Genomic DNA, 26,324 nt, shown 5'->3' with positions numbered 1-26,324 from the left:
TAATTCTCGAAAAAATATCGTACTAATGGAGTTAAAATCAAGGAGATCATTTTGCGTCAGCGTAGGCAACTTTTTTATCCTTTTTCTAAGAATGCCAAACCCAAAACCAAAACGCAGTGAAAGGATTAATCAGGAATAAATCTTGCTGCCATCTGTCTAATTTACTCTGAGGCGTAGCTAGGTGGCAAAAATTAGATGTTTCTTTATAGTTGTCTTTCAGTATTAGATGATAGGCTTGAGAGCCAAAACAAGCTAATTACAGGCTGGAAGTTGGCCTTATTGAAGATTTTCCTAACGTTAACTGATTTTTGTTGGTTGAAATTGGAAAATCAAGTGGTTCGGGAATAGAGTTACAATATCTGTAGCATGGTTCGGCTCGTTTATCCTTTTAACTCAGAATCAAAAAGCTGCTTTTGAGTCTATACTAAAGAATATTATCTGCTCTTAGGGAGGAAAGGGCTTTTTTGTTTTTGAAGGAATTCTTCCTACTATGTTTCTAAAGGTCTGAGATTTCAAATTGGGCTGGTCGAATTATTCAAGGAGCTACTGTCCAGCTGATCTACTACTTCACTATATTTGACATTCGTTTCGCTGGTCCTTTGACGAAACTCGAAACAGACGATACTACTCCCACCATATTCCTTATAGATTGAACACTGCATCTTTTTGTTATTCTATACAACCGGTGGCTGAAACAATGAGCATAAAAAGCCGGAGGCTGTTCAGTAAGCAACAAGGCTTTAGCCCCATTAAATTTTCCAGACATATTTGAGCCTCCATCACATCCTTTTTTCTTTAGGTTTGTCAAACTTAATCACAGTGAATTCTATGTGTTAGCAATAGCAGTTTTATTTAACTCCGGTTGTTCCCTACATTTCAACGAACCCAACAAAATCTTCTTTGAAGGACGAGGTCTTTAGATCCATGTAATGAAGGCACTTACTCATTTGTACTTTAGTGCTGATATCTGTTGTTTCATCACAAAAGAAAGAGTGTAATTTAGAATTCTTAACATCATCAAGCATGTCTTTACGAACTACCTCCTTTACTATTCGATTATTTTATTTTGAATCGTTTTACTTATCATAATACACGTTATCATAGTATGTTTTACTTATCATAGTACACGTTCCTCCATCATTTCCCAAGCGATATTTTAAATATACTAATCTCAACCCTAAGAGGCTTGGAAAGATTGCTTGCTTGCCTGCCAGTAATTCTTCTCGTTAAAATTTATAGTTTATCAAATCACCGCCTCTATGCTTTCTTAATGCAAGGTTATTTCTAGCACAAAATATTACCGTTATTACCGCGTATGCGACATTTGCTAGCATCAATGACGGCTTGCTTGCTCTTATTCAACAAAACAGTAACAGTCATCAGCTTCACAAATTCTGGCATCTTTTGAATTGAATATTTGTGATAATATTTTTCTTGGTGGTTTCGAAAATCCTCTAAAGCCTTCTTGTATTTCCTCAGTGGCTGCTTCACAAACTTGTATAGATCCTAAGAAAATAGACAGAATTATGGATGGTTTTATTTTGCTACTCTAATTATTCTATCATTTTTATCAACTAAATTTGTTTTAGTTTCCTTAATGTGTATCCTTGTTTTTTGTTTATGGAAAAACAATTTAGATTTAATAACATAAATAAAGCTAGTTTATACTAGCAGTTACCCGCGGCTTCGCTCATGATAAGAATTAGAAAGAAAATAAAATTATGATTTTATATAATACATATCACTAAAAAAGAAATAAAATAAACAAGACCAATCAAGTTGTCAAACAGCTCTGACAACGTGACAAAAAGTGAAGCTAACTACCACCTGTTTGGAGCATTGAAAATTTGAAAACAAGTCGCCCACTTGAACCTTAAGGAAAAAAAAAAAACTTCAGAAATTGAATTTTGATAGTCTAAGTAGCGAAGAGCCCGTCCAAGGTATATATTATTCCCAGAAAAGAAGTATCATCCATATTTTTGCAATCGTTATACAATTAAATCGAGGACAAAGAAACACAATTTTTCTTGTTTAAAAATAATCTACGATTTTATTTACATCGATTCAATAAAAATTGCTTACACGCCCCTACTTTCAAAAGCCACTTGGTAATTACTATCACCCCCCTCCCCCCACCAAAAAAAAATCTGAAACTGAACGAAGGTGATGAAGACTCTTAAGAAACCATATGTTAACAGCTAGCAGACCCCCATAGATGCCTGACTTCCCGATCTAGCACCAGTTGGGCAAAATAAAGCTCAGCATTTGTAGAAGGAACCACATCTTTTTTCACTGTAAGGAAGTCAGTTAAATGAGTTGAGCTACTCATATCTCAACTTATTTGACTGTGTTACCTCCTAATTTACAGGAAAGCGGTAGTCAGACGATGTTTTCTAGGTTTCTTTTAAAAATTTGTAAGTTTCACTTTCGTTAAATGCTTTTTTGACTGCATTTACTATATCATATGTGGGATATTCATCTTAAATGCTGTCCTGAAAAATATAATCGTTAGCTTAAACATTAAGGCCTAAACACAGTGTTTGCCTGCCAAACAGACTTCAATGGCACAATAGCCTTAAACCTATACGTGACCTCGCTGTAAGCACAAAAACACTTAATTTAAATAACAACGGATTAGGAAAACTGAGAAAATTAACTTAAGAAGGGCTGATCCATCCAATTAACGAAACATGACAGAAACAAATGGAAAAGTGAATAATGCCGGCCAACGTACAGGAGGGAGGTTGTACTGGGGGGGGGGCAGTGGTTACTCACTAGCGTAAACAAAGAGTCCAAATCACAGAATCGTGCCAACAATCATCATAGACAAGTTAAAACTTAGATAATATAGGACCTATTCAGCAAAGAGATGCCGTTATTGAATTTTTCTCGCATAAAATTTTTTGTAATCTTAAACTGTAAATGCTTTAGACAATGCTTAGAGAAAAGTATTCATTAAAATTAATTCCCTTTGATGTCGAAGGTAGGTCACATTGAGCAGAAGCGCTTTTTGATGGTTCATCCGTTTTCGTCACAACACCCATCATAAAATCTTTGTCACATTCTTCAACTTTTTGTCGTTCATTAACATGGGAAAAATAGCTTGCCAACTTTTTCATCGTTCAAAACTTACGACTGCATGATCACTGACTGAGTGAGCACTGAACACCGAATGAAGCACTAGAATACTAGCGTTGCTGCTAGAGGAGTGGGAGGTACAGATGAATGACCTTGGCTAGCCAGAGAGTCAATGACTTTGGTTGTGCGTGCGGATTCCTCTCATGTTTGGTAACCAATCAAAACAGATTAACCATTTTATCTAGTGTAAATTGGATACCCAAGGAGGGTGGGGGGACTATAGATCCCCTAGCCGCTCTCTGGATCCGTCACTGAGTTGTAGTAGCGCTAAGATCTTGCTTTTTTGGTCAATTGATCATTTTCCTTATCATTTCCTGAAAGTTCTAAATTAATATACTCATTCAGTCCTGAATTGTGCCTTTTTGACAACCCGTATACATGTAGTGTGTTTATATTTAGTTCAACACTCCCCTTATCATTCTCTAAAAGGCTTATCTGAATGCCCTTTATCTTTTACAATCTTTTTATCTTAGACAGGGCACTATAACTTTCAGTTTCCAATTAAGTGAGCCCCACCCGAAGCTCATACAACCACCCCTTCAATAAGAACCTCAAATGCCCTCAGGGCATAACTTACAACCCTTGCCCCTGGGCTCTGGTGGGCTGCATTAACCCTGGAGGCATTGTTATATGTGTTTTGACTATTTATACCAAAATGGCCGTTTCACAATTTTGGTCAGATGCGTTTGGGGAAAAGAAGGTGTCGGAGGGGGGGACTCGTTGCCCTACATTACTTTTGACTCTTACAAGGGAGCTACAACTTTTAATTTCCAATTAAATCAGCCCCTCTAAAGTTTATACTACCACTCCTTCCATTAAACCTTACATGCCCTAGGGGCATAACTTAAAACCCTTGCCCCCAGGTTCTGAGGGGTTGTTTCGACCCCGAAGGCCTTGTTACTTGATATTCAGATCATTTTGAACAAAATGACTATCTAAAAATTCTATTGGGTGCATTTGGGGAAAAAAGGACGTCGGGGGGGGGGGGTACCCTTTGATCACTTTTGACTTTCGAAAATGCACTATAACTTCCAATTTCTAATCAAATGAGCCCAATCTAAGGTTTATACCACCACCCATTCCATAGAAACCTTATATGCCCCCAGGGCATATTTTACAACACTTACCACCAGGTTTTGAGATGTTTTTTTAAGCCCCAAGGTCTTGTTATACGATTTCTAGATTATTTTACATAAATTGCTTATCTCAAGATTTCTATTGGAAGCACTTGAGAAAAAGATTACGTGGGAAGGGGGGGGGGGCTAGTTGCCCCGCGGTCAATCTTGACTTTTAAAAAGGCCACTAGAACTTCTAACTTCCAATCTAATGAGCATTCTCTAAAATTTATACGACCATTTATTCCTTAAAAACATTATATGTTAATAATGGGCTACTATTATAACTTATAGCCCTCTTCCTGAGGGCTGTGGGGACGTTGTCATCCTTAATGACATAACTACTGGACCTTTCAAATACTACAAACAAAATGGGTGTCTCAAAATTTTAATTAGATATATTTGGGGAAATGATGGTTGTAACGAGAGGGGGGGGGGCTGGTTGCCCTCCAAGAATTTTTACTATTAAAAAGAGAACTAGAAATTTCATTTTCTAGTCGAATGAGCCTCTTTCAAAGTGTCTACGACAGCACATTCTATACGAAGTGCCCGTGTCTAAAAGGAAAAATAAAAAAGTAAATAATACATTCGGTCCACATCGCTCTTTACTTAGACAGTGCTATTGCGCTGCCTATGTAATGGAGAAAGCAGATTGCCAACCTTTTTGCTGAAAAATTGGTAGTTCGGGAATGGTGTTCCAATCAAAAACATGAAAATGTTTGCACGATTTCGCTCCACGACGTGTTAAACAGAACATAATAGGTCTCAATTTAAATTGCTTGATAACAATTGAAAGGTTTTCAATGTAGACGATGTTCGACATTACTAAATCAATTGAAAAATAGGAAATTCGGGGGGGGGGGAGGGGCACAGAGTCTTAGGGCCACTTTGGTTCTTGGTTTGAACAAGGTGCATCATGCATTATTTTGGGCTAAGAAGTTGACCGAAGTATTAGAGGGACACTCGGACCTTTACAGCTCTTTAATTATATCAGTCGTGATTCCTTGCACGATTACAGCTAACTGCAATATGTCTACCTTTCTGCAGAAAGGTAATGTAGAGAGAAACCCGATCAAAACTTTCAATTTCATAATCCATCGTTCTGAAGGTCTCGGAAGAACTTCTCGCATGTCAAACTTTTCCTAAATAAGAATCTAGCCTGCAGCTCTGAAGCACACTTGCTCCTCTTTATATCCATTTTATAGGTGCTACATGACGTTAGAAGTGGTGAACGAAATTTCGAATCTGCTCTTGAAGCAAAACACAGCCTCGTAAAATACATAAGGATCATTCGGTACGGACAGAAATGTTAGGAATGAGGGGGATATCGTAGGTTTCTCTGCCTCTAGAAAAAAAGAAGAAAAATTGATGATATGGCAACCGAGACTGCGGGAATTAATAATTAAATTTTTAAATCTTGTATATGCACAAAATGACAAGTGTCAACGACATCAAAACAAGAAAATATTTCACCCGTAGACTCATCCTGGGTCTATTCATACTTGAAAACCGCCATTTTCTAAGTTTTTCTTTCAGTTTTTCAAAATTATGAAGTTTTTTGAGCATTGCCCCTCTACATCAGTGTTGCCACATTGAACACTTGGAATAAATAGGCAAATCTAACTAGTTAAATTTGACAACGCTTTTCATCCTTAAGAATTGGAACAGGAACAATCTGCTGATTCCCAAAGGTAATTGCACCTTCAATGGAACGCTTCACCTTCTTAACCTGTTTGGTGTCGTATTTGGTGCCATTTTTGCTGATTTTTGCTTGCATTTTCTATTTAATTTGGAAACTGATTATGGTGTTTTTCGTTAAATGTTGATTTCTCAATTTTTACTAATTTTCAAAGATATATTGGGTTGTGTAAGTTTCCGCTAAACGAATTCAACCAAACAGATTTTTATTTTTTCTGTCCTTGGTAAGGTTGAAAAAAAAAAAAAAAATAACCAGCCAGCTGGCGAAGTTAATTAGCCCCATCTAAAAATAAGCTGGTGAGGGCCTAGGAGCTTAAGAGATTACCAAAGACCTCTGTCTCTTCGGAAAATAGGTTACATTAGTTATGGCAGAACATAAGAAGCCAGAAGGCTTATAAGGTGTTTTGTTCATAGTATTCCGTATTTTTTGAAACTGAATACAAATATAAATTTTGTATTTTTTAATTATTTTTGGTTGTCAAGGTTGAGTAGGAGGTGATGACCCTTGACCAACTTTGTCGATGCTTTTGGTTTGGAGGTGTTCTCTCCTAAATGTACTTACCTGAAACTTGCTACATTAAGGTATAATAAATAAAACAAACACATGATTCAGCTTTATTCAAGACAATGAAAGATAATATAAAACCATTTTTTTGTCCGTTTCCCTATTCCCAAACTCAAAACAATTAAAACACTCCCATTTGAAAGTAGAATTCATTGGAGTTGCCATCCCATTAAAAATATTGCTTTGGATATTCCCATTCGCTACATCTCGAGTTATCAACCCAAGTTGTCATCGAGTTAAATGAAACAAATTACTTGTTTATTGCTAGGGGAGTAGGGCATTTTAATTTCAGTTGTTATTGAGAATTTGACGATTATGGTAGGATATTTAACGACAAAGGATAAATTGGGCATTTTAAACAAAGAGGTAAGTTCTTTGTGATAGGCTAGAATGATGTATGATACAAAGGTAAAATTCTACTTTAGTGACTTTTGGCTATCTCGGAAAGGGGTTAGGTTAGAAAAATTAAACTTTCAGGGATGAGTCTAAAGGTTAAAGTATGTCACGGGAAGTTATTAGGAAGTACCTACCTCCGCTTCTTCTCCCTCTAGAGGGTCCTGACCTTTAAAATATGCGTGTTATAAAAGTGAAACCTTGCAAAATAGATTTTCTGCTTGAATGAAGTACAAGAAAATTGTTCTCAGCTCCACAACTTTGCTCAATCCCAATTTATAAGGTTTTAAAGATATCCAAATACATTTCCTAAATTCAAAAAAAAATCAATGATATGGCTGAGAATTCTACTCAAATAACAGGAATTGCATCTTCAGAACTAAAGGCAGAGAAAAAGCAATTAGTAACTGAAAATTAAGGTAAAATGTTGTTTTGTCGAAATTTCAATAGGAGTGGAGGTGGGTACTTCAAAATACCTTCGCAGTACATTAAATTCTAGTATTTAACTCTAGTATCTAACTATAATTATTATAATCTATTATTATCTAGCATTTAACTAGTATTTAACTAGAATAAATTCTAGAATTTTACCCATTCTTTAGTCTTTAGACCCATTCTTGAAAGTTTCATGTTCCTAACCTAACCCCTTTCTAAGATAGCAAAAAGTAGCTAAACTAGAATTTTACCTTCAAATTTTTTGGGTACTTGTGTAATATACCGAACACACTCAAGAAGTGGAGTTAGATTACTCATAGTGAAATATAGTATCAAAATCTGATGAAAATATATACTTTATTTACAAAATGATCGAAACGACAACGGGTAATTATTGAAACCAGGCCACCCAGAACGTATTATATTAAACACCTAACCTAGCCAACTCTATATAGCCTATAAATATATTTAGTTGAAATACACCTGCATTATAGTTTATCTCACTTAGGTTAATCTGATTATCTCTGAATGCACACAGAGAAACCGGCTTTAAACAGGTCAAGAACAACATTGTGGTCGGTATAATACACAAGTACCATTATTGCCATTTGCAGCTGATTTAGGAATGGTAATTATTATTTTTGTTAGTCTTAATAGTAAAACATCGGTATCAAGACAAAATTTACAGAATTTTTTTAAAAAGAGCCATAAACCCTCCAAGAATAGCGTCAGTCATGCTATAATATAATTTTTTAGGGGATTCAGGCTCTTCTTAAGAATTTACGTAAGTTTGTTTTCAAAATAGGACTATACTCACAAGACTAAAGAAAATTCCAGTTACTGTGATTACGATGACAATAATTACGATTATTGTGTAAAGAAATAATATAAAAAAAGGCATTGAGTAGTGGGTTTGTCTTGTCCCTATCTCAGTATGGAGTCTTGCGTATATTTACAAAATTTCATTTACCTAGGCCAACTGGTTACTAGACTTCTTACATGACAGATATCTGTCAAGAAAAAAAAAGAAGGTAAAACTCCAGATGATGGACTATTTGTTATCTTGAAAAGTAGCCTAGTTGAATAAGCAGAGTAAAACTTACAGGGATGCATTCTGAGCCTAAATTTTGTTCCAGGAAGTTTTTGTCATGCTCATTCCTCTACCTCTTCCCTATTTCCAAACAGTGACACGAATTCACTAGAGTGTTGGGGAGGGGGGAAGGGATTCTTCAGAAAGGTAAAAGTTGGTAATTACGGCTCTTATAAAGGAAATGTGCTGATAGAATAAAATGAGTACCATTAGATTTCTTTTTTTTTTATGTCCTTCCCAAATATCATGGTCACTTTTTTGAGAACGCATCCCTCCTCTGTTTGTCCCATATAATAGACTTAATAACATTATTTCACCTGTTAATTGGATCTAGCCCAAGATCTAGCTTAGTAATAAGTCGTAAGTTCTTTCTATAAACATGTTTTCTACCGTCTAGAATTTAGTCTGTGATTGGTTTCAATATATTATTTGAAATGATTACACCAAAACACTAAACGATTATACATCAACATTATTTGAAATGGTTTTAAAAAGAGAATAAGAATGGAAGGAAACAAGATAATCTAATTAATAGAAACATTCTGCATAGCCTTTTATAAAGCAAGAATTTCATTATTTTACTGTTTTCGTTTAGTATACGATTAAGCCTATGGCTTCCAGCGATAGTTTTTTTAAATATTTGTTTTTGTTTTTTTCGGTAAAATTCTAGTTAAATGACTTCTTGCTATCTCGGAAAGGGTTTAGGTTAGGAACATGAAACTTTTAGGGATGGGTCTACAGGCTAAAGTATGTCCCAGGAAGGTATTTTAAAGTACCCACCTCCACTCCTTCTCCCTCTAGAGGGCCCTGAAATTTGCCTACATGACAGGTCTATACCTATTGAAATTTTGACAAAACAACATTTTACCTTCATTTTCAGTTACTAATTGCTTTTTCTCTGCCTTTAGTTCTGAAGATGTAATTCCTGTTATTTGAGTAAAATTTTGAGCCATATTAATTGTTTTTTTTTCAAAATTTAGGAAATATATTTGCATATCTTTAAAACCTTTTAAAATGGCATTGAGCAAAGCTATGAAGCTGAAAACAATACAATTTTGCTGTACTTCAATTAAGCAGAAGATGTATTTTGCAAGGTTTCACTTTTATCACACACATATTTTTAAAGGTCATCAAAGGTCAGGACCCTCTAGAGGGAGGAGGAGTGGAGGTAGTTGCTTCAAAATATCTTCCCAGGATATACTTTAGTCTGTAGATTCATCCCTGAAAGTTTCATTTTCCTAACCTAAACCCTTAAAGAGATACCAAGAAGTCAATTAACTAGAATTTTACCGTTTTTTCTTTAAACGTTGAATTTTGGATAAACTCGTATTCTTAAATGGAAGATTCCTGTAATCTTTGATTTCTTTGCAATAACTTGAGTGTAATTTTATGACTATTTGGATAAGTAAATGACAGGCGTAGGCTACTGAAATTGTGCTGTTGTGTAGTAAACGTAAAATATCGATTTAATGTTGGGGGTGCGTCACACACACCTTTGCGGCTGTGTTTGAGGGAGGGGATAAAATCTGAACTAGAAGCAAAGTGTGTCGGACGATAGGGAGGAGACGAAAAAAAAAAATGTTATTTATACCCTTTTACGCTACTCGGAAAAAAAAATTCTCCGTCCCGCAAAGCAAAAAAGTGGGCCATTTGAGCCCCACAATAATGTCCCTGAAAGTTTAAACTCGCGTCGAAAATTGCAGGCATTCATTTCAATCAGGAAATTCAAGGAATTTACAAAGAAAGGGATAAAAAATTGCTAATTTCATATATAAGAACTAATTAATCTTAAAACAAAAGTATACTTTGTATACATTAGATAAAAAAGACGTTTTCTCAAATGAATAAGACTTCAAACAAACAGAAATTATCGCGCATATCAGGTGGCAGCCCCTTCCTCAACCTCCCGCTCTTTGTGCTTAAGTTTTATTGCTGTTTAAAAACACTTTTTATTTCAATTAAAGGGACCTTTGGTTTGAGCAGATGTTCTTGAAGGATTGGGACACAAAACCAAGCTTTTGTGTTATAAATGGGAGACCAAGGAGGGGACTGCCCCCATGATATTCGGGGTCATTTCCGTTTCTATAGAGTTTTAATGTTGTTACTCACTTTCATTTGAGAATACTTGCCCTTTTTATTTAATTTCTATTCTTTATTCGTTGCATGTCTAGGATTAACCTTTGTTTGGGAGGACCACCACCCCTCAAATCTGAGTCTTTACATCATAATCTAACCTTTGCACACCAATGCTTCGAGAAAAGAGCTCATTAGTGCATTTGCCTTTGAAAACTAAGCATTAATCCACTTCCCAATCAACTATCATCTCCTCAGTGCGAGGAGAACTTTCGTCCCTAGAGGTCTCATCTTTTTGGTTCTCTTTGGGCTGAGCAAAATAGTAGTTTGGTGCCACAAAATGGCTAAAAACGCTATTTTCCCAACTAATTAACACGCACCCGTGATCTTTCTCCTAGCGAAAAAAATCCGTTGTTTTGTTGATAGGAGTTTGAAAACTTGGTAATCAGGTCTTCCTGTATGCAGAATTTGATAGTTGATATTATTCATCAAGATCACTTGTCCTTTCGGGGTTGTTTTCCGTTTTCTCAAAAATCAGGCAATTTTTTTCAGGTTCTTACTTTTTGATTGGTAAATTTAGGCTTAAAGAATATTATATAATTGAATCAGCATAAAAAGCCGACTCTTTTGGTGTATTAATTGTTCTCGAAACACCCCTTTATTCATTTATAGAGTTTTATCAACTGTTCGTTCCAGTCGCTCCTTACGCGACTGAAACGCTTTCCTTACGCGACGAAAACGTTTTCGTTACCACAAAGCGTTTGTTTGGTATTCGGAGGATTTTAGTGTTATTTTGTGCTGTTTTATTTTAGGTTTTTCAAAAGATATTTTGGAGAATGTACCTCAGCTGACTTGGTGATTAATTTCAAATGAAAAAGAATGAATGATAGTAAAAAGGTGAACATGTTATATCTTGTTGAAATGCGGATCGCAGTAAAATTTTATCCAAAACTGTGCAAATGGATTATTTTAGGCCTAAAGGTTAATTGACAAAAAGTAGGGAGAAAGCTGGACGTATTGTTAAATTTTTAAATTGAACATTGACATAGAGAACATTAAGCACGAGTCCTAGATACGGGATTGACATCTGAAACTTGGTTGGAAAAAGAAATTCAGTTTGAAAGGTTTCGGTATTTTGGTGTCCATCGCAAAAAATCTAAGAATGGACGAACTTATGGTGGAGTCGCAATTTTTGTATCTGGAAATTTTTTGTCTCAGCATAAAGTCCAACGGCTGAAGAGTGTTTCTTGTAATTTGATATGGTTAAGAGTCAAAGCCGATGGACGGTTTATTTTTTTTTGTGCAATTTATATCCCTCCAGAGTCTAGCTCGTACAACGAGGAGGATACGTGGTGTATATTAGAGGATGAAAAACGTAAATTTTCTATTCAGTTTCCTCCTGACTTGTTTTGTCTTATGGGGGACTTTAATGGTTATGTTGGGGTTACTCCAGAAGTTTTGATGTCACCTCATGCCGGTACGGATGAAGCTGCTTGGGAGGTTTGGGTTGATTTAGTAATCCATCTCCCTCCGAGGGTAAGTAAGGACCATAGTAGACGAAAGAATAATTGGGGCCGTAAGATTTTGGATTTTTGTGGTAAGGAAAATTTTGTTATTTTGAATGGAAGAGTTGGAAAGGATGGAGGTGTGGGAAATTTCACTTGCTTTTCTGGGACTTCTCCAAGTGTAATCTATGTATATAAAAATAAGTTTTCTGTCTGTCTGTCCAGTGACGTCATTATATGACGTCTGAATTATTTCATCATATACCAATTCAAAAACGAATGTATTCAAGCCGAAGTAGCTGAGTTGGTAAAGCGTTATGTTCCAGGTTCTAGGTCCGAGAGGTTCCAGGTTCGAACCTTGGCTTTAGCATTAATACAAAAGAAGAAAAAAAATTAAAAAAAAGGTAAAAACTACAAAAAAAAACTAAAAAGAAAAAAAACACTAAAAACTAATAAAAAAATAAAAAAAACTAAAAACTGAAAAAGAAAAAAAAACTAAAAAAAGGAAAAAAAACTGAAAAATAAAGAAGAAAAAGAAAACTAAAAACCGGGACACAGGGAATATAAATGACGACCGGGAAACTCAAAGATAGGGACACCGGGACACAAATGACGACCGGGACACAGGGAATATAAATGACGACCGGGACGCTCAAAGAGAAATTACAGACTGGGACACTGGGACACAAATGACGACCAGGATACTGGGAATATAAATGACGACCGGGACACAGGGACACAACTACAACGGGGATGCCGGGGGCACAGGGGGATAATATAAATGACGACGGGGACACAGGGAATGTTCGATTAGCAATCAGCATCAACAAAGCTCAAGGGCAATCATTAGAATAATGAGGTGTAAATCTGAATACGGATTGTTTTTCCCATGGACAATGTTATGTTGCATGTTCAAGAGTCGTTAAACCTGACAATCTATTTATATGCACAGACAATGGGACATCGAAGAATGTTGTATATTCGCAAGTTTTACGTAGTTAAATATATATATATATATATATATATATATATATATATATATATATATATATATATATATATATATATATATATATATATATATATATTCAAAGGTGGGACACAGGGACACAACTACAATGGCGCGTAACTAATATGGCGCGTAATGACTTACGCGCGGGGGGGGGGGGCTTGGGGGGCGCGAAGTGCCCCCACCAACTAGGTATTGGGGTGGCGCTTCGCGCCACCCCAATGATTATATTTTGGTGGATATTCCTCTTTGGCATCTATGTGCGGATTTCGAGGTGATGGCAGTGGTAGGTTCACATCACTTGCCTGTTAGGGCTACTTTTGAGTTGGTTAGTTCTAAGAAACTAGCGACTAATAGTGATAGGAAGAAAAAACGCAGAGAAACTGAGGATTTAGGGATTAGAAAGGCCCTGAAAGTAACAAGAGAGAATGAGAAAAAAATTTCAGAGCATGATGGCGAGTGAAGAAGTTCAGCAGGAATTAGAGAAATGTTTGGTTTTACTAGGTGATGGAAAAATAGAGGAGCCGTTAGCATTAGTAAATGATGTTGTATATAAGGTGGGTTCAAAGTTAAATTGCAGAGTTAAGAACGATATTAAGAATGGATTATTTTTTTTTTTTATGACGATTGTGAAAGAAAACGCCAGGAAGTTTTAGAGGCACTGCAGAAAGCGAGGGATAGCATAGGTAGTAGGGAAAATACTAGATTTTATATGGATTATAAGTTGATTCGGAATAAGTATAAGAAAATGTTGAAGATTAAGAAAAAAGAGCATGAAATTAGGACAGGAGAGCAATTGAAAAAAGAGTATAGAGAAGGAGATACTAGGACCTTTTGGCGTATAGTTAAAAATTCTATAGGAGGAACAGGGGTTTGTGATGGTATTCCAGCAGTAGATTCTTGGCCTACATAATTAGAGGAGAGAGAAAACAAAGTGATTAGGGACCAAGGAGGAACTAGTTTAAGTGTAGATCTGATATCTGCTTTACGGGATGTAGTTGATAGGCCAATGCAAGAATGTGATTATGATTTGGTTGCTCCCATCCAAGTAAGTGAAGTTTGGGAGACAATGAAAGGAATGAGAGGCGGGTGTGCTCCAGGTATAGATGGAATACCAGCTGCACTTTGGAAGTGGGGACGTGTGTGGCTGCTGCCTGTTATAGCAGGGATGTTTTCCGGTATATTGAACAGTGCAGAATGGCCCTTGTCTTGGGCTACGTCTGTTCTAGTGCCGTTATTTAAAAAGGGGGATAGATTAGACCATGGTAATTATAGAGGTATAAGCCTAAGTAATGTGCTAAGTAAGGGTTTTGCTAAGATATTATGTTGTAGGATAGATAATTGGATAGTCCAAAATAGAATTTTATCAGATCCGCAGGCAGGGTTCACGAAAGGCTATAGTCCTATAGATCAGATTTTAGTTTATTGGGGATGATTAGGAAACAGGTTAGGAGAAAAGAGGGCAGGCTATTTGTTGTATTTTTGGATTTAAAAGGGGCGTTTGATGGAGTGGATAGAAGTTTAATGATTGAGTCGTTGTTAGCACTAGGGCTACCAAGCGCATTTGTTAAGATTGTAGTACCAGTAGGCCAGGATTTTTCTAGGGTTATTAGGAGTAGACTTGGTGTTAAGCAGGGATGTACAATTTCCCCAAGGCTATTTTCATTGTATATTAATGATTTTGAAGAACATTTGATAGGCAGAGGCGCCCCAAAAATTAAGCTTTCGAGTGCAAGCGTTATGGCAATACTTTTTGCGAATGACATAGCATTGGTAGCGGAAAGTAAAGAACATTTACAACAACAATCTAGCATCTTCTTATTTTAGGAACAAGAAACTAGTGTTAAACATAAAGAAGTCGGTGGTAATGGATTTTAGGAAAAGTGGAGGGAGAACAGATAGATTCGCAGTGTCAGTTTATGTATGAAGGTAGGACACTAGACTACGTAGATGAATTTCAGTACTTAGGTTGTAGGCTTTCGTCAGATGGAAAATGGAAGAAACATCTCAAGATAGTAGAAAGTAAGGGAAATAGACTACTAGGATTGTTAAGTAAAAGTAGTATCAAGGAAATTAGGGATGTAGGACTGCTAAAGTATGTTTTTAATGCTAGGGTTAGATCGGCTTTGAATTACGGGGCGGAGCTTTGAGGGTTTAATAAGGGGTCGAATTTAGAGAGAATGCAGTTGAGGTTTTTTAAGCGCATGTTAGGTCTTGATAATAAGTTTAATGGGTTAGTACTAAGAGGGGATATAGGAATAAAGTGTATGAGACAGAGTAGGTTAATTAGTATGGTTAAATATTGGGAAAGGGTATCATCGATAGAAGATAATAGGTTAGTTAAACAAGCATTTTTAATGATGCTTCAAGATAGGAGGAAGGATTCGTAGCCAAATCAGGTGAAGAATATATTAGACCGTGTAGGGCTAGGTAATTGCTGGAATGAGGGAAAGGGGATAAGAGAGATGGTAGGGACTGTATCTAGGTTAGTTGGTAGTAGGCTAGAATCTCAGGAAGTTCAGATTTGGCAAGCTGAGAAGGCCACCTCGCCGTCCCTTGGGATATATGTGGAGGTTAAGGAGAGCTGGGGCGAAGAAATTTATCTAAAAATGGGATTGGCTCCGGACGATTTGAAATGGGTAATGTATGTAAGGGTAAATTTTATGCCTCTTGGAAAACGTAGGAAATATTTAGGGAGAAATAGATTGAGGGATGGTCCTTACAGTTGCCCTATGTGTGGAGAGATGGATGAGTCTTTGCAACATTTTTTAGGGGATTGTAGGTAGTTGAGTGATTTGCGGTTGGAAATATTTGGTAAGGATGTTGGGGGGAGACATTGGATTTCAGAAATTTTGAGAAGTAAGTGTTACTTAACTATAAACAATATTGGAAAGTTCGTCCGGGTAGGTATGAGGTATCGTGATGTTTTCTTAAATAATTAGTTTAATATCTTTTCAGTCTATGTTTGTTGCTGTATATTTTTTTTTCACTTGTTTTGTGCATGTCACCATGGCCCAATTGGGCTTTCCGTTTGAATAAATCTATCTATCTATCTATCTATCATAACCGGAACGGATCTGCTCTCTTTGGGAGAGTGTGGGGGAGGAGGAGGTTAATTCTAAAAAAATAGAAAAAATGAGGTATTCTAAACTTACGAAAGTGATGAATTTTTATGATTGAAATTTTATGTTTAGAAGGACTTCGAAACACAGATTTCTTATTTTAAATCCCGACCAGATCCAGTGTCATTAGGGGGGTGAGGACCGGAAATCTTGGAAAACGCTTAAAACGGAGAGATCAGGATGTATCAAGATAGGTGACTGGCATAACCGGACCAAATCTGCTCTCTTTGGTGGAGTTGGGGGGGGGGGATTTGGAAAAATCAGAAAAAAATGAGGTATTTTTAAATTACGAACGGGTGATTAGATCTTAATGAAATTTGATAACTAGAAGTATTTTGTGCTTTAGAACTCTCATTTAAAATCCCGACCAGATTTAGTGACATTAAAGGGAGTTGGAGGGGGAAACCGGAACTCTTGGAAAACGTGAAAATCGAGGTATCTTACGAATAGGTGATCGGATCTTGATGAAACTTGATATATAGAAGAATCTTATGTCTCAGATGCTCCATTTTCAATTCGAATCGGATCCGGGGACATAGAGGGTTGGAGGGGGGAAACAGAAATCTTGGAAACCGAGAATTTTGGAAAACGCTTAGAGTGGAGATATCTGGATGAAACTTGATGGGAAGAATAAGCACAAGTTATAGATACTAGATTGACATAATTGGTACGGATCCCGTCTCTTTGGGGGAGCTGGGGGTTGTTAATTTGGAAAAATTAGAAAAAACTGAGGTATTTTTAACTTAAGAATGGGTGACCGGATATTAATGAAATTTGATATTTAGAAAGAACTCATGTCTCAGAGCTCTTATTTCAAATCCCGACCAGATCTGTTGACATTGGAGGGAATTGGAGGGGGAAACCGGTTGGAAAACGCTTATAAATGTCGTAGATACGTGATTGACGTAACTGGACTGGATCCGCTCTCTTTGGGAGAGTTAGGTGGTGGGGTTTAGCGCTTTGGCGAGTTTGGTGCTTCTGGACGTGCTAGGACGATGAAAATTGGAAGGTGTGTCAGGGGGGGGGGGTGCACAAATTGACTTGATAAAGTCGTTTTCCCCGATTCGACCATCTGGGGGCTGAAGGGAGAGGAAAAATTAGAAAAATTGAGGTATTTTTAACTTACAAGTGATTGATCGGATCTTAATGAATTTTGATATTTAGAAGGACCTCCTGACTTAGAACTTATTTTAAATCCCGACCGGCATTAAGCCTCTGATTTTCCTTTTAAATCAATCTATTGATTCTTAGAATTTTGCAAGAGCTCATGCCGCTCTTGGCTCTTCCAGCCTCGTCACAAGTGCCATATGAGCTCTTAGCTCTTGTTTTTTTTCCCAGGGGTCATCGTATCGACCAAGTGGTCCTAGAATGTCGCAAGACGGCTCATTCTAACGGAAATGAAAAGTTCTAGTGCCCTTTTTAAATGACAAAAAAATTAGAGGGCACCTAAGCCCCCTCCCACGCTCATTTTTTCCCAAAGTCAACGGATCAAAATTTTTAGATAGCCATTTTGTTCCGCATGGTCGAAAACCATAAAAACTATGTCTTTGGTGATGACTTACTCCCCCACAGTACCTGGGGGACGGGCTGCAAATTACAAACTTTGACCAGTGTTTAACAAAGTTTGACTCTTTTTTAACAATTAAGTTCTACTTTTTAAAACAATTAAAAACTTTAGCGCAAAGAGCGAGGCGTTGAGGAGGGGACAACCCCTTTCATATACGGAGTAATTTCTGTTCGTTTTAAGTTTTAATGTCGCTCCTTACTTTCAGTTAAAAAAAACTAGTTTTTATGGCACTTGGTATTAACCAAGTGACATATAGCAATCGCCAATTCTGTCGGTCTGTCTGTCTGTCGGTCCCGGTTTTGCTACTTTAGGCACTTCCAGGTAAGCTAGGACGATGAAATTTGGCAAGCGTATCAGGGACTGGACCAGATTAAATTACAAATAGTCGTTTTCCCGATTTGACCATCTGGGGGAGAGTGGGGGGCCGGTTAATTCGCAAAGAAATAGAAAAATGAAGTATTTTTAACTTATGAGCGGGTGATTGGATCTTAATGAAAGTTGATGTTTGGAATGATATTGTGTCTCAGAGCTCTTATTTTAAATCCCGACCGAATCTGATGACATTGGAGGGAGTTGGAGGGGGAAAACCTAAAGTCCCGGCTTTGCTACTTTAGGCACTTCCAGGTAAGCTAGGACGATGAAATTTGGCAAGCATATCAGGGACCGGACCAGATTAACTTAGAAATAGTCGTTTTCCCGATTTGACCATCTGGGGGGAGGGAGTGGGGGGCCGGTTAATTCGGAATAAATTGAAAAAATGAAGTATTTTTAACTTATGAGCGGGTGATTGGATCTTAATGAAATTTGATGTTTGGAATGATATTGTGTCTCAGAGCTCTTATTTTAAATCCCGACAGGATCTGATGACATTGGGGGGAGTTGGAGGTGGGGGAAGCCTAAAATCTTGGAAAACACTTAGAGTGGAGGGATAGGGATGAAACTTTTTGGAAAAAATAAACGCAGGTCCCAGATACATGATTGACATAATTGGAACTGATTCGCTCTCTTTGGGGTAGTTGGGGGGGGGAGTAATTCTTAAAAATTAGAAAAAAATGAGGTGTTTTCAACTTACGAACGGGTGATCGGATCTCAATGAAATTTGATGTTTAGAAGGATATCGTGTCATAGAGCTCTTATTTTAAATCCCGACCGGATCTGGTGACGGGGGCGGGGAGTTGGGAGGGGGAAACCTAAAACTTGGAAAACACTTAGAGTGAAGGAATCAGGATGAAACATGGTGGAAAAATAAACACAAGTCCTAGATAGATGATTGACATAAATGGAACGGATCCACTCTCTTTGGGGTAGTTGGGGGGGGGGTATTTCTGAAAAATAAAAAAAAATGAGGTATTTTCAACTTACGAACGGGTGATCGGATCTCAATGAAATTTGATATTTAGAAGGATATCGTGGCTCAGAGCTCTTATTTTAAACCCGACCGGATCTGGTGACATTGGGGGGAGTTGGGAGGGGGAAACCTAAAACTTGGAAAACACTTAGAGTGGAGGGATCGGGATGAAACTTGGTGGGAAAAAAACACGAGTCCTAGATACATGATTGACATAACCAGAACGGATCCGCTCTCTTTGGGGTAGATGGGGGGGGGGATAATTCTGAAAAATTAGAAAAAATAAGGTATTTTTAACTTACGAACGGGTGATTGAATCTCCATGAAATTTGATATTTAGAAGGATATCGTGTCTCAAAGCTCTTATTTTAAATCCTGACCGGATCTGGTGACATTGGGGGAAGTTTGGGGTGGTGAAACCTAAAATGATGGAAAACGCTTAGATTAGAGGGATTGGGATAAAACTTGGTTGGAAAAATAAGCAGGTCTTGCATACGTGATTTACATAATTGGAACGGATCCGATCAATTGCGGGGGGGGGGGTAATTCTGAAAAATAAGAAAAAATTACGTATTTTTAACTTATGAAGGATTAATCGGATCTTCATGAAACTTCATATTTAGAAGGACCTCGTAAGTCAGATATCTTATTTTAAATCTCAACCGGAGCAAGCGTAATTGGGGGGGGGGGATAGTTGGGGGGTTCGGAAATCTTAGAAAATACTTAAAGCGGTGAGATCAGGATGAAACTGGATGGGAAGAATAGAAACCTGTCTAAGATACGTGACTGACATAACTGGACAGGATCTGCTGTCTTTGGTGGAATTGGGGGGGGGGGGGTAATTTGAAAATTGAGGTATTTGTAACTTACGAAAGGGTGACCAGATTTTAATGAAATTTGATATTTAGAAGGATCTTCTGCTTTAAAGTTCTAATTTCAAATTCCGACCAGATCCTGTGACATTCGGGGGAGTTGGAGGGGGAAACCGGAATTCTTGGAAGACATGATAATTGGGGTATTTATATCTTACGCATAGATGATCGGATCGTGATGAAATTTGATTTTTAGAAGGAATTCATGTCTCAGAGCTCTTCTATTAAATCCCGACCAGATCTTTTGACATTGGGGGGAGTTGGAGGGGGAAATCTTGGAAAAACACTTGGAGTGGAGGAATCGGGATGAAGCTTGGTGGATAGAATAAACAAATATCCTTGATACGTGATTGACAGAATCGTACTGGTTTCGCTCTCTTTGGGGGAGTTGGGGGGAGGGGTTCAGTGATTTGGCGAGTTTGGTGCTTCTGGACGTGCTAGGGCGATGAAAATTTGTAGGCGTGTCAGGGAGCTGCACGATTTGACTTGATAAAGTCGTTTTCCCAGAGTCGACCATCTGGGGGGCAAAAGGGAGAGGAAAAATTAGAAAAAATTAGGTATTTATAACTTACAACTGGGTGATCGGATCTTAATGAATTTTTATATTTAGAAGGACTTTGTGACTCAGAGCTCTTATTTTAAATCTTGACCGGCATTAAGCCTCTTATTTTCCTTTTTAAATCAATCTATTGATTCATAGAATTTTGTTAGAGCTCATACCATATGATCTCTTGGCTTTTAGTTCTTCTCGCCTCGTCACAAGTGTCATATGAGCTCTTAGCTCTTGTTTTTATTTAATTTTAAAGAAGGTTCATTCCCAAGTGTCTTTAAAAAAACAAAAATTGTACCATTATTTGGGGGGATCCAAATGGTTTTGATTAATACCGACCGATTTCAGTATTGCCAATTCTTTCAAAAGTGATTGAGAAATTAGTATCTTTGAGAGTGGATAGTTTTTATGGCACTTGGTTTTAACAAAGTGACATATAGCAATCGCAAATTCTGTCGCTCTGTCTGTCGGTCCCGGTTTTGTTTCTTTAGGCACTTCCAGGTAAGCTAGGACGATGAAATTTGGCAGGCGTATCAGGGACCAGACCAGATTAAATTAGAAATAGTCGTTTTTCCGATTTAACCATCTTTGGCGGGGAGTAGGGGTCCCGTTAATTCGGAAAAAATAGAAAAAAATGAAGTATTTTTAACTTACGAACGGTTGATCAGATCTTAATGAAATTTGACGTTTGGAAGGACATCGTGTCTCGGAGCTGTTATTTCAAATCCCGACCGGATCTGGTGACATTGGAGGGGAGTTGGGAGGAGGAAATCTAAAATCTTGGAAAACACTTAGAGTGGAGGGATCGTGATGAAATATGGTGGGAAAAATAAGCAAAAGTCTTAGATACATGATTGACATAACCGGAACGGATGCGCTCTCTTTGGGGTAATTGGGGGTGTGGGGGGTTTAATTCTGAAAAATTAGAAAAAATGAGGCATTTTTAACTTAATGACGGGTGATCGGATCTCAATTAAATTTGATATTAAGAAGGATATCGTGTGTCAAAGCTCTCATTTTAAATCCCGACCGTTATCTGGTGACATTGGGGAGAGTTTGAGGTGGGGGAACCTAAAATCACGGAAAACGCTTAGATTGGAGGGATCGGGATGAAACTTGGTGGGAAAAATAAGCAGAAGTCTTAGACACATGATTTTCATAATCGGAACGGATCCGTTCTATTGGGGGGGGATTAATTCTGAAAAATTAGAAAAAATGACGTATTTTAACTTACGAAGGAGTAATCGGAACTTCATGAAATTTCATATTTAGAAGGACCTCGTAATTGAGATCTCTTATTTTAAATTTCAACCGGATCCAGCGTCATTGGGGGGGGGGAGCTGGAAATCTTAGAAAATACTTAAAGCGGAGAGATCAGGATGAAACTGGATGGGAAGAATAAAAACCTGTTTAAGATACGTGACTGACACAACCGGACCGGATCTGCTCTCCTTGGTGGAGTTGGGGGGGGGGGGTAATTTGAAAAAATGAGGTATTTGTAACTTACGAAAGTGTAACCAGATCTTAATGAAATTTGATATTTAGAAGGATCTTGTGCCTTAAAGCTCTAATTTTAAATCCCGACCAGATCCTGTTATATTGGGGGGAGTAGGAGGAGGAAACTGGAATTCTTGGAAAACGTGAAAATTGGGGTATTTTTATCTTACGAATAGGTCATCGGATCTTACTGAAATTTGATATTTAGAAGGAATTTATGTCTCGGAGCTCTTATTTCAAGTCCCGACCAGATCTTTTGACATTGGGGGGAGTTGGAGGGGGAAATCTTGGAAAACACTTGGAGTGGAGGAATCGGGATGAAGCTTGGTGGATATAATAAGCAAATGTCCTTGATACGTGATTGACGTAACCGTACCGGATTTGCTCTCTTTGGGGGAGTTGGGGGAAGGGGTTCAGTGATTTGGCGAGTTTGGTGCTCCTGGACGTGCTAGGACGATGAAAATTGGTAGGCGTGTCAAGGAGCTGCACAAATTGACTTGATAGTCGTTTTCCCAGATTCAACCATCTGGGGGGCTAAAGGGAGAGGAAAAATTAGAAAAAATTAGGTATTTATAACTTACGAGTGGGTTAATGAATTTTGATATTTAGAAGGAAATCGTGACTCAGAGCTCTTATTTTAAATCCTGACCGGCATTAAGCCTCTGATTTTCCTTTTAAATCAATCTATTGATTCTTAGAATTTTGTTAGAGCTCATACCATATGAGCTCTTGGCTCATAGCTCTTCTTGCCTCGTCACAAGTGCCATATGAGCTCTTAGCTCTTGTTTTTTTTTAATGAGAATGAATTTTTTTTAAGAATCAGTTTGGTATTCGTACAGGCTATTCTACAGAGATTACTATCCAGTTCCTGACTAAAACAGTAAATGATGACCTTGATAATAAATTTAAAGTTGGTTCAGTGTTTCTAGATATATTAAAGGCATTTGATACTAGTGACCATCTGATATTATTGAAAAAAAAATAGAAAATGGATGTGGGAGGGAGGATAGACAATTTTTACTTTCCGATCAAAGGATCTCTCTCCAGATTTTCTTGATCACCTGTTTGATACAATCACCTCCGGGGAAAAATATGTAGAATTACACATTTATCTACATTTGATCGTAAAACTTCTACAGTAAAGTGACGAGGGGGGGTGTCCCCTCATCAATTCCTCGCTCTACCCGCTATAGTTTTAATCTTGTCCCAATTCTTTAAGAATGACTCTTAAAAAGCAAAGGCCATTTAGTTAGAGTAAACAGCTGTTTCAAAAGTACTAAAAAAAAGTTTATCGTAAATAGCAAGGTATTGATAAGGGGGTGATCTCCATCATATACATAATGGTTTCTGTTCGTTTTAAGCTTAATGTTTCTCCGTTCTTCGAAAAAAACTTTTTTTTCGAACAAACTTTGATTAATTAATGTCTGATTTTTTTTAAACTGGGTAATTCGGCTCATCCTCCGTTGAAAATTTTCTTCCCCCATGGAAAATTTATTCGTGCAAAGATTCTTCTCCCCCTGAAAATGTTTGTATGCATCTTAATAACCAATACTAAATGCAAACAATGGTCAAATTTCCTAACTTGCGGGCCTTTCCCTGGGAAAAGGTGGGGGGTTTGTAACTCGAAGACATAGTTTTTTTCGAATAGATTGGAAAAAATGGCTAATACTACTACCACTTTTAATATTGCTTAAACTACTACTTCTATTCCAAGTACTTGTGATTTTAATTTTCATCTTTAAAATTTCTATTTTAAACATGAAAGTTTTAAGAAGTATATGGCTATACTGGTTATCAGAAGGACATATCAATATTATAGCAATGGCTAGTTGTATTAAGTTGAGCACTAATACTACTCCTGTGACTACTATCACAACTATACCTAAGGGTATGAGGGTGAAAGGTTCAGAGAGTTTTTAGGGGGGAAGGTAAGCTGAATCACAACACGCCACCTATATGCTGGTTGTCAAAAGGGAACGTCGGCTATATCTTAGGAACAGTTTTGTTGATGAAACTAAAACTTACAAGGCTTATTGTGGGGGATACTGAACTAACCGAATTTGCATCCATGTATGGAAAAAGTTCCAAGGCTGGCACTAGTGGAATTTGACAGAATTTCAAAAATTGTCAAATCTGCCAACAAATTTCACAGGGCCATGAACAATGCCAAGTAGTATTGCTACTATGCTATCCCACCTTTTCCTTGACAGTGCATCATAATACTACTTCTTTTACTCCTACAGCTACTCCTGCTTATAATATTATTATTACTGCTACAACTACTATCAAACAGTTCGTGGTAACGAAGTAAAACCGAAACCCTAAAAAACGGATTTTTGATACCAAGAGTTACATCAAAAGAATCGCATTTTTATGCTGATTTTAAATATATAATCATCAATTTTCATCAAGTTTAGTATTACCCATCAAAAGTTACGAGCCTGAAAAAATTTGCCGTAATTTATAAAATAGGAGAAAACACCCCCTAGAAGTCATAGAATCTTAACGAAAATCACACCGTCAGATTCAGCGCATCAGAGAACCATACCGTAGAAGTTTCAAGCTCCTATCTGCAAAAATCTGGAATTTTGATTTTTTTTTGCCAGAAGACAGATCACGGATTCGTGTTTATTTGTTGTTTTTTTTTTCCAGGTCCCCTCCCACGTTCATTTTTTCCCAAAGTCACTGAATCAAATTTTCAGATAGCCATTTTGTTCAGCATAGTTGAAAAATCGAATAACTGTCTTTGGGGACGACTTAATGCCCCAAAAGTACCAAGGGAGGTACTGCAAGTTAGAAACTTTCAGCATTGTTTACATGTAGCAATAGTTATTGGGAACTGTGCAGACGTTTTAAGGTGGACTTTTATGCGTTGGGGTGGGCGTGGGTCGGGGGAGGTTACGTGGGAGGATCTTCCCATGGAGAAATTTTAGTGATTCTAGTGATCCAGCGATTGTAGTGATTCAGAGGTCATTCTTAAAGAATTGGGACAAAATTAAAGTTTTAGCGTAAAGAGCGAGGTATTGATGAGGGGGCCAACCCCCTCATATACGTGATAAAAAATATACAAATATAGATATGCCCCACTCTTTACACTACAGTTTGACTCTTTCTCTTAACTTTACTGTATAAAACAGTAAACAACATTTGCGTAAAGAGTGGGGCGTTGAGGAGGAAAAGCCACTTTCATATACGGAGTAATTTCTGTTTTTTTTAAGTCTTAATGTCGCTCGTTTGAAGTTTTAATGTAGCTCCTTACTTTCAGTTAAAAAGCCTATTTCTTTTATTTAATTTCTGAACGTTTTAATTTTGGCTCTCCGCACATAAAATTTTAAAACGAAATTTGCATTTTTTTTTTTTGCTAAATGATCTTCTCATAGTTTTAATCGGAAGATTTTGAGAAAAAAAGAAGTGCGGGAGGTGGACTAGTATCCCTCTATTTTTTGATACTTAAAAAGGCAACTAGAACTTTTAATTTTTTGCGAACGTTTTCATTAGTAAAAAATATACGTAACTTACGAATTAACATACGTAACGAACTTCTATATGGGTATGTTTTTTATTACGTGTATGAGGGGGCTCACTCCCACGTCAATACCTGACTCTTTACACTAAAGCTTAAATTTTGTCCTTTTTTTAGGGGTTATCTTATCGACCCGGCGGTTGTAGAATGTTGAAAGAGGGCTCATTCTAACGGGAATTAAAAGTTCTAGTGCCTTTTTTAAGTGACCAACAAAATTGAAGAGCACCTAGGCCTCCTCCCACGCTCATTTTTCCCCTGGGTTACCGGATCGAAATTCTGAGATAGCCATTTTATTCATCATAGTTGAAAATCCTATCAACTATGTCTTTGGGGACGACTGACTCCCCCACACTCCCCGTAGGAAAGGCTGCAAGTTACAAACTTTGCCTAGTATTTACATATAGTAATGGTTATTGGGTAGTGTGCAGACGTTTTCAGGGATTTTTTTGTTTGTTTGCTTTTTGGTGGAGTGGGGGAGAAGTTGGGGGGGGGTACGTGGGAGGATCTTTCCATGGAGGAATTTGTCATGAGGGAAGAGAATTTCAATGAAAGGGGTGCAGGATTTTCTAGCATTATTAAAAAAAAACAATGAAAAAATAAATATGGAAAGTCTTTTTAACTGAAAGTAAGGAGCAGCATTAAAACTTAAAACGAACAAAAATTATGTATATGAGGGGTTCACCTCCTCGTAATACTTCTCTCTTTACGCTAAAGCATTTTTAGTAATTTCAACTATTTATTCTACGGCCTTTGTGATTCAGGGGTCACTCTTAAGGAGTTGGGACAAAATATTAAGCTTTAGTGTAAAGAGCGAAGTATTGACG

At 37.3% G+C, this 26,324-nt stretch overlaps 1 protein-coding gene across 3 annotated transcripts in view; it reads right to left on the bottom strand.

Annotated features, from left to right (window-relative positions):
• LOC136026053 (nucleoprotein TPR-like) overlaps positions 1–26,324 on the bottom strand; it is a 118,428-nt gene that overhangs the window by 62,909 nt on the left and 29,195 nt on the right. For all 3 annotated transcript variants that reach the window (XM_065702232.1, XM_065702234.1, XM_065702235.1), the window contains exon 3: positions 1,302–1,506. In XM_065702232.1, coding sequence (XP_065558304.1) covers positions 1,302–1,334 — 33 coding nt within the window. In that variant the 5' untranslated portion in view covers positions 1,335–1,506. The remainder of the gene's footprint in view (positions 1–1,301; positions 1,507–26,324) is intronic.

This window comes from Artemia franciscana, chromosome 4 (assembly GCF_032884065.1).
Source record: "Artemia franciscana chromosome 4, ASM3288406v1, whole genome shotgun sequence".
NCBI classification, from domain to species: Eukaryota; Metazoa; Arthropoda; class Branchiopoda; order Anostraca; family Artemiidae; genus Artemia; species Artemia franciscana.
The sequence above is the reverse complement of the archived record's forward strand: the minus strand, read 5'-3'. Positions and strand labels throughout refer to the sequence as shown.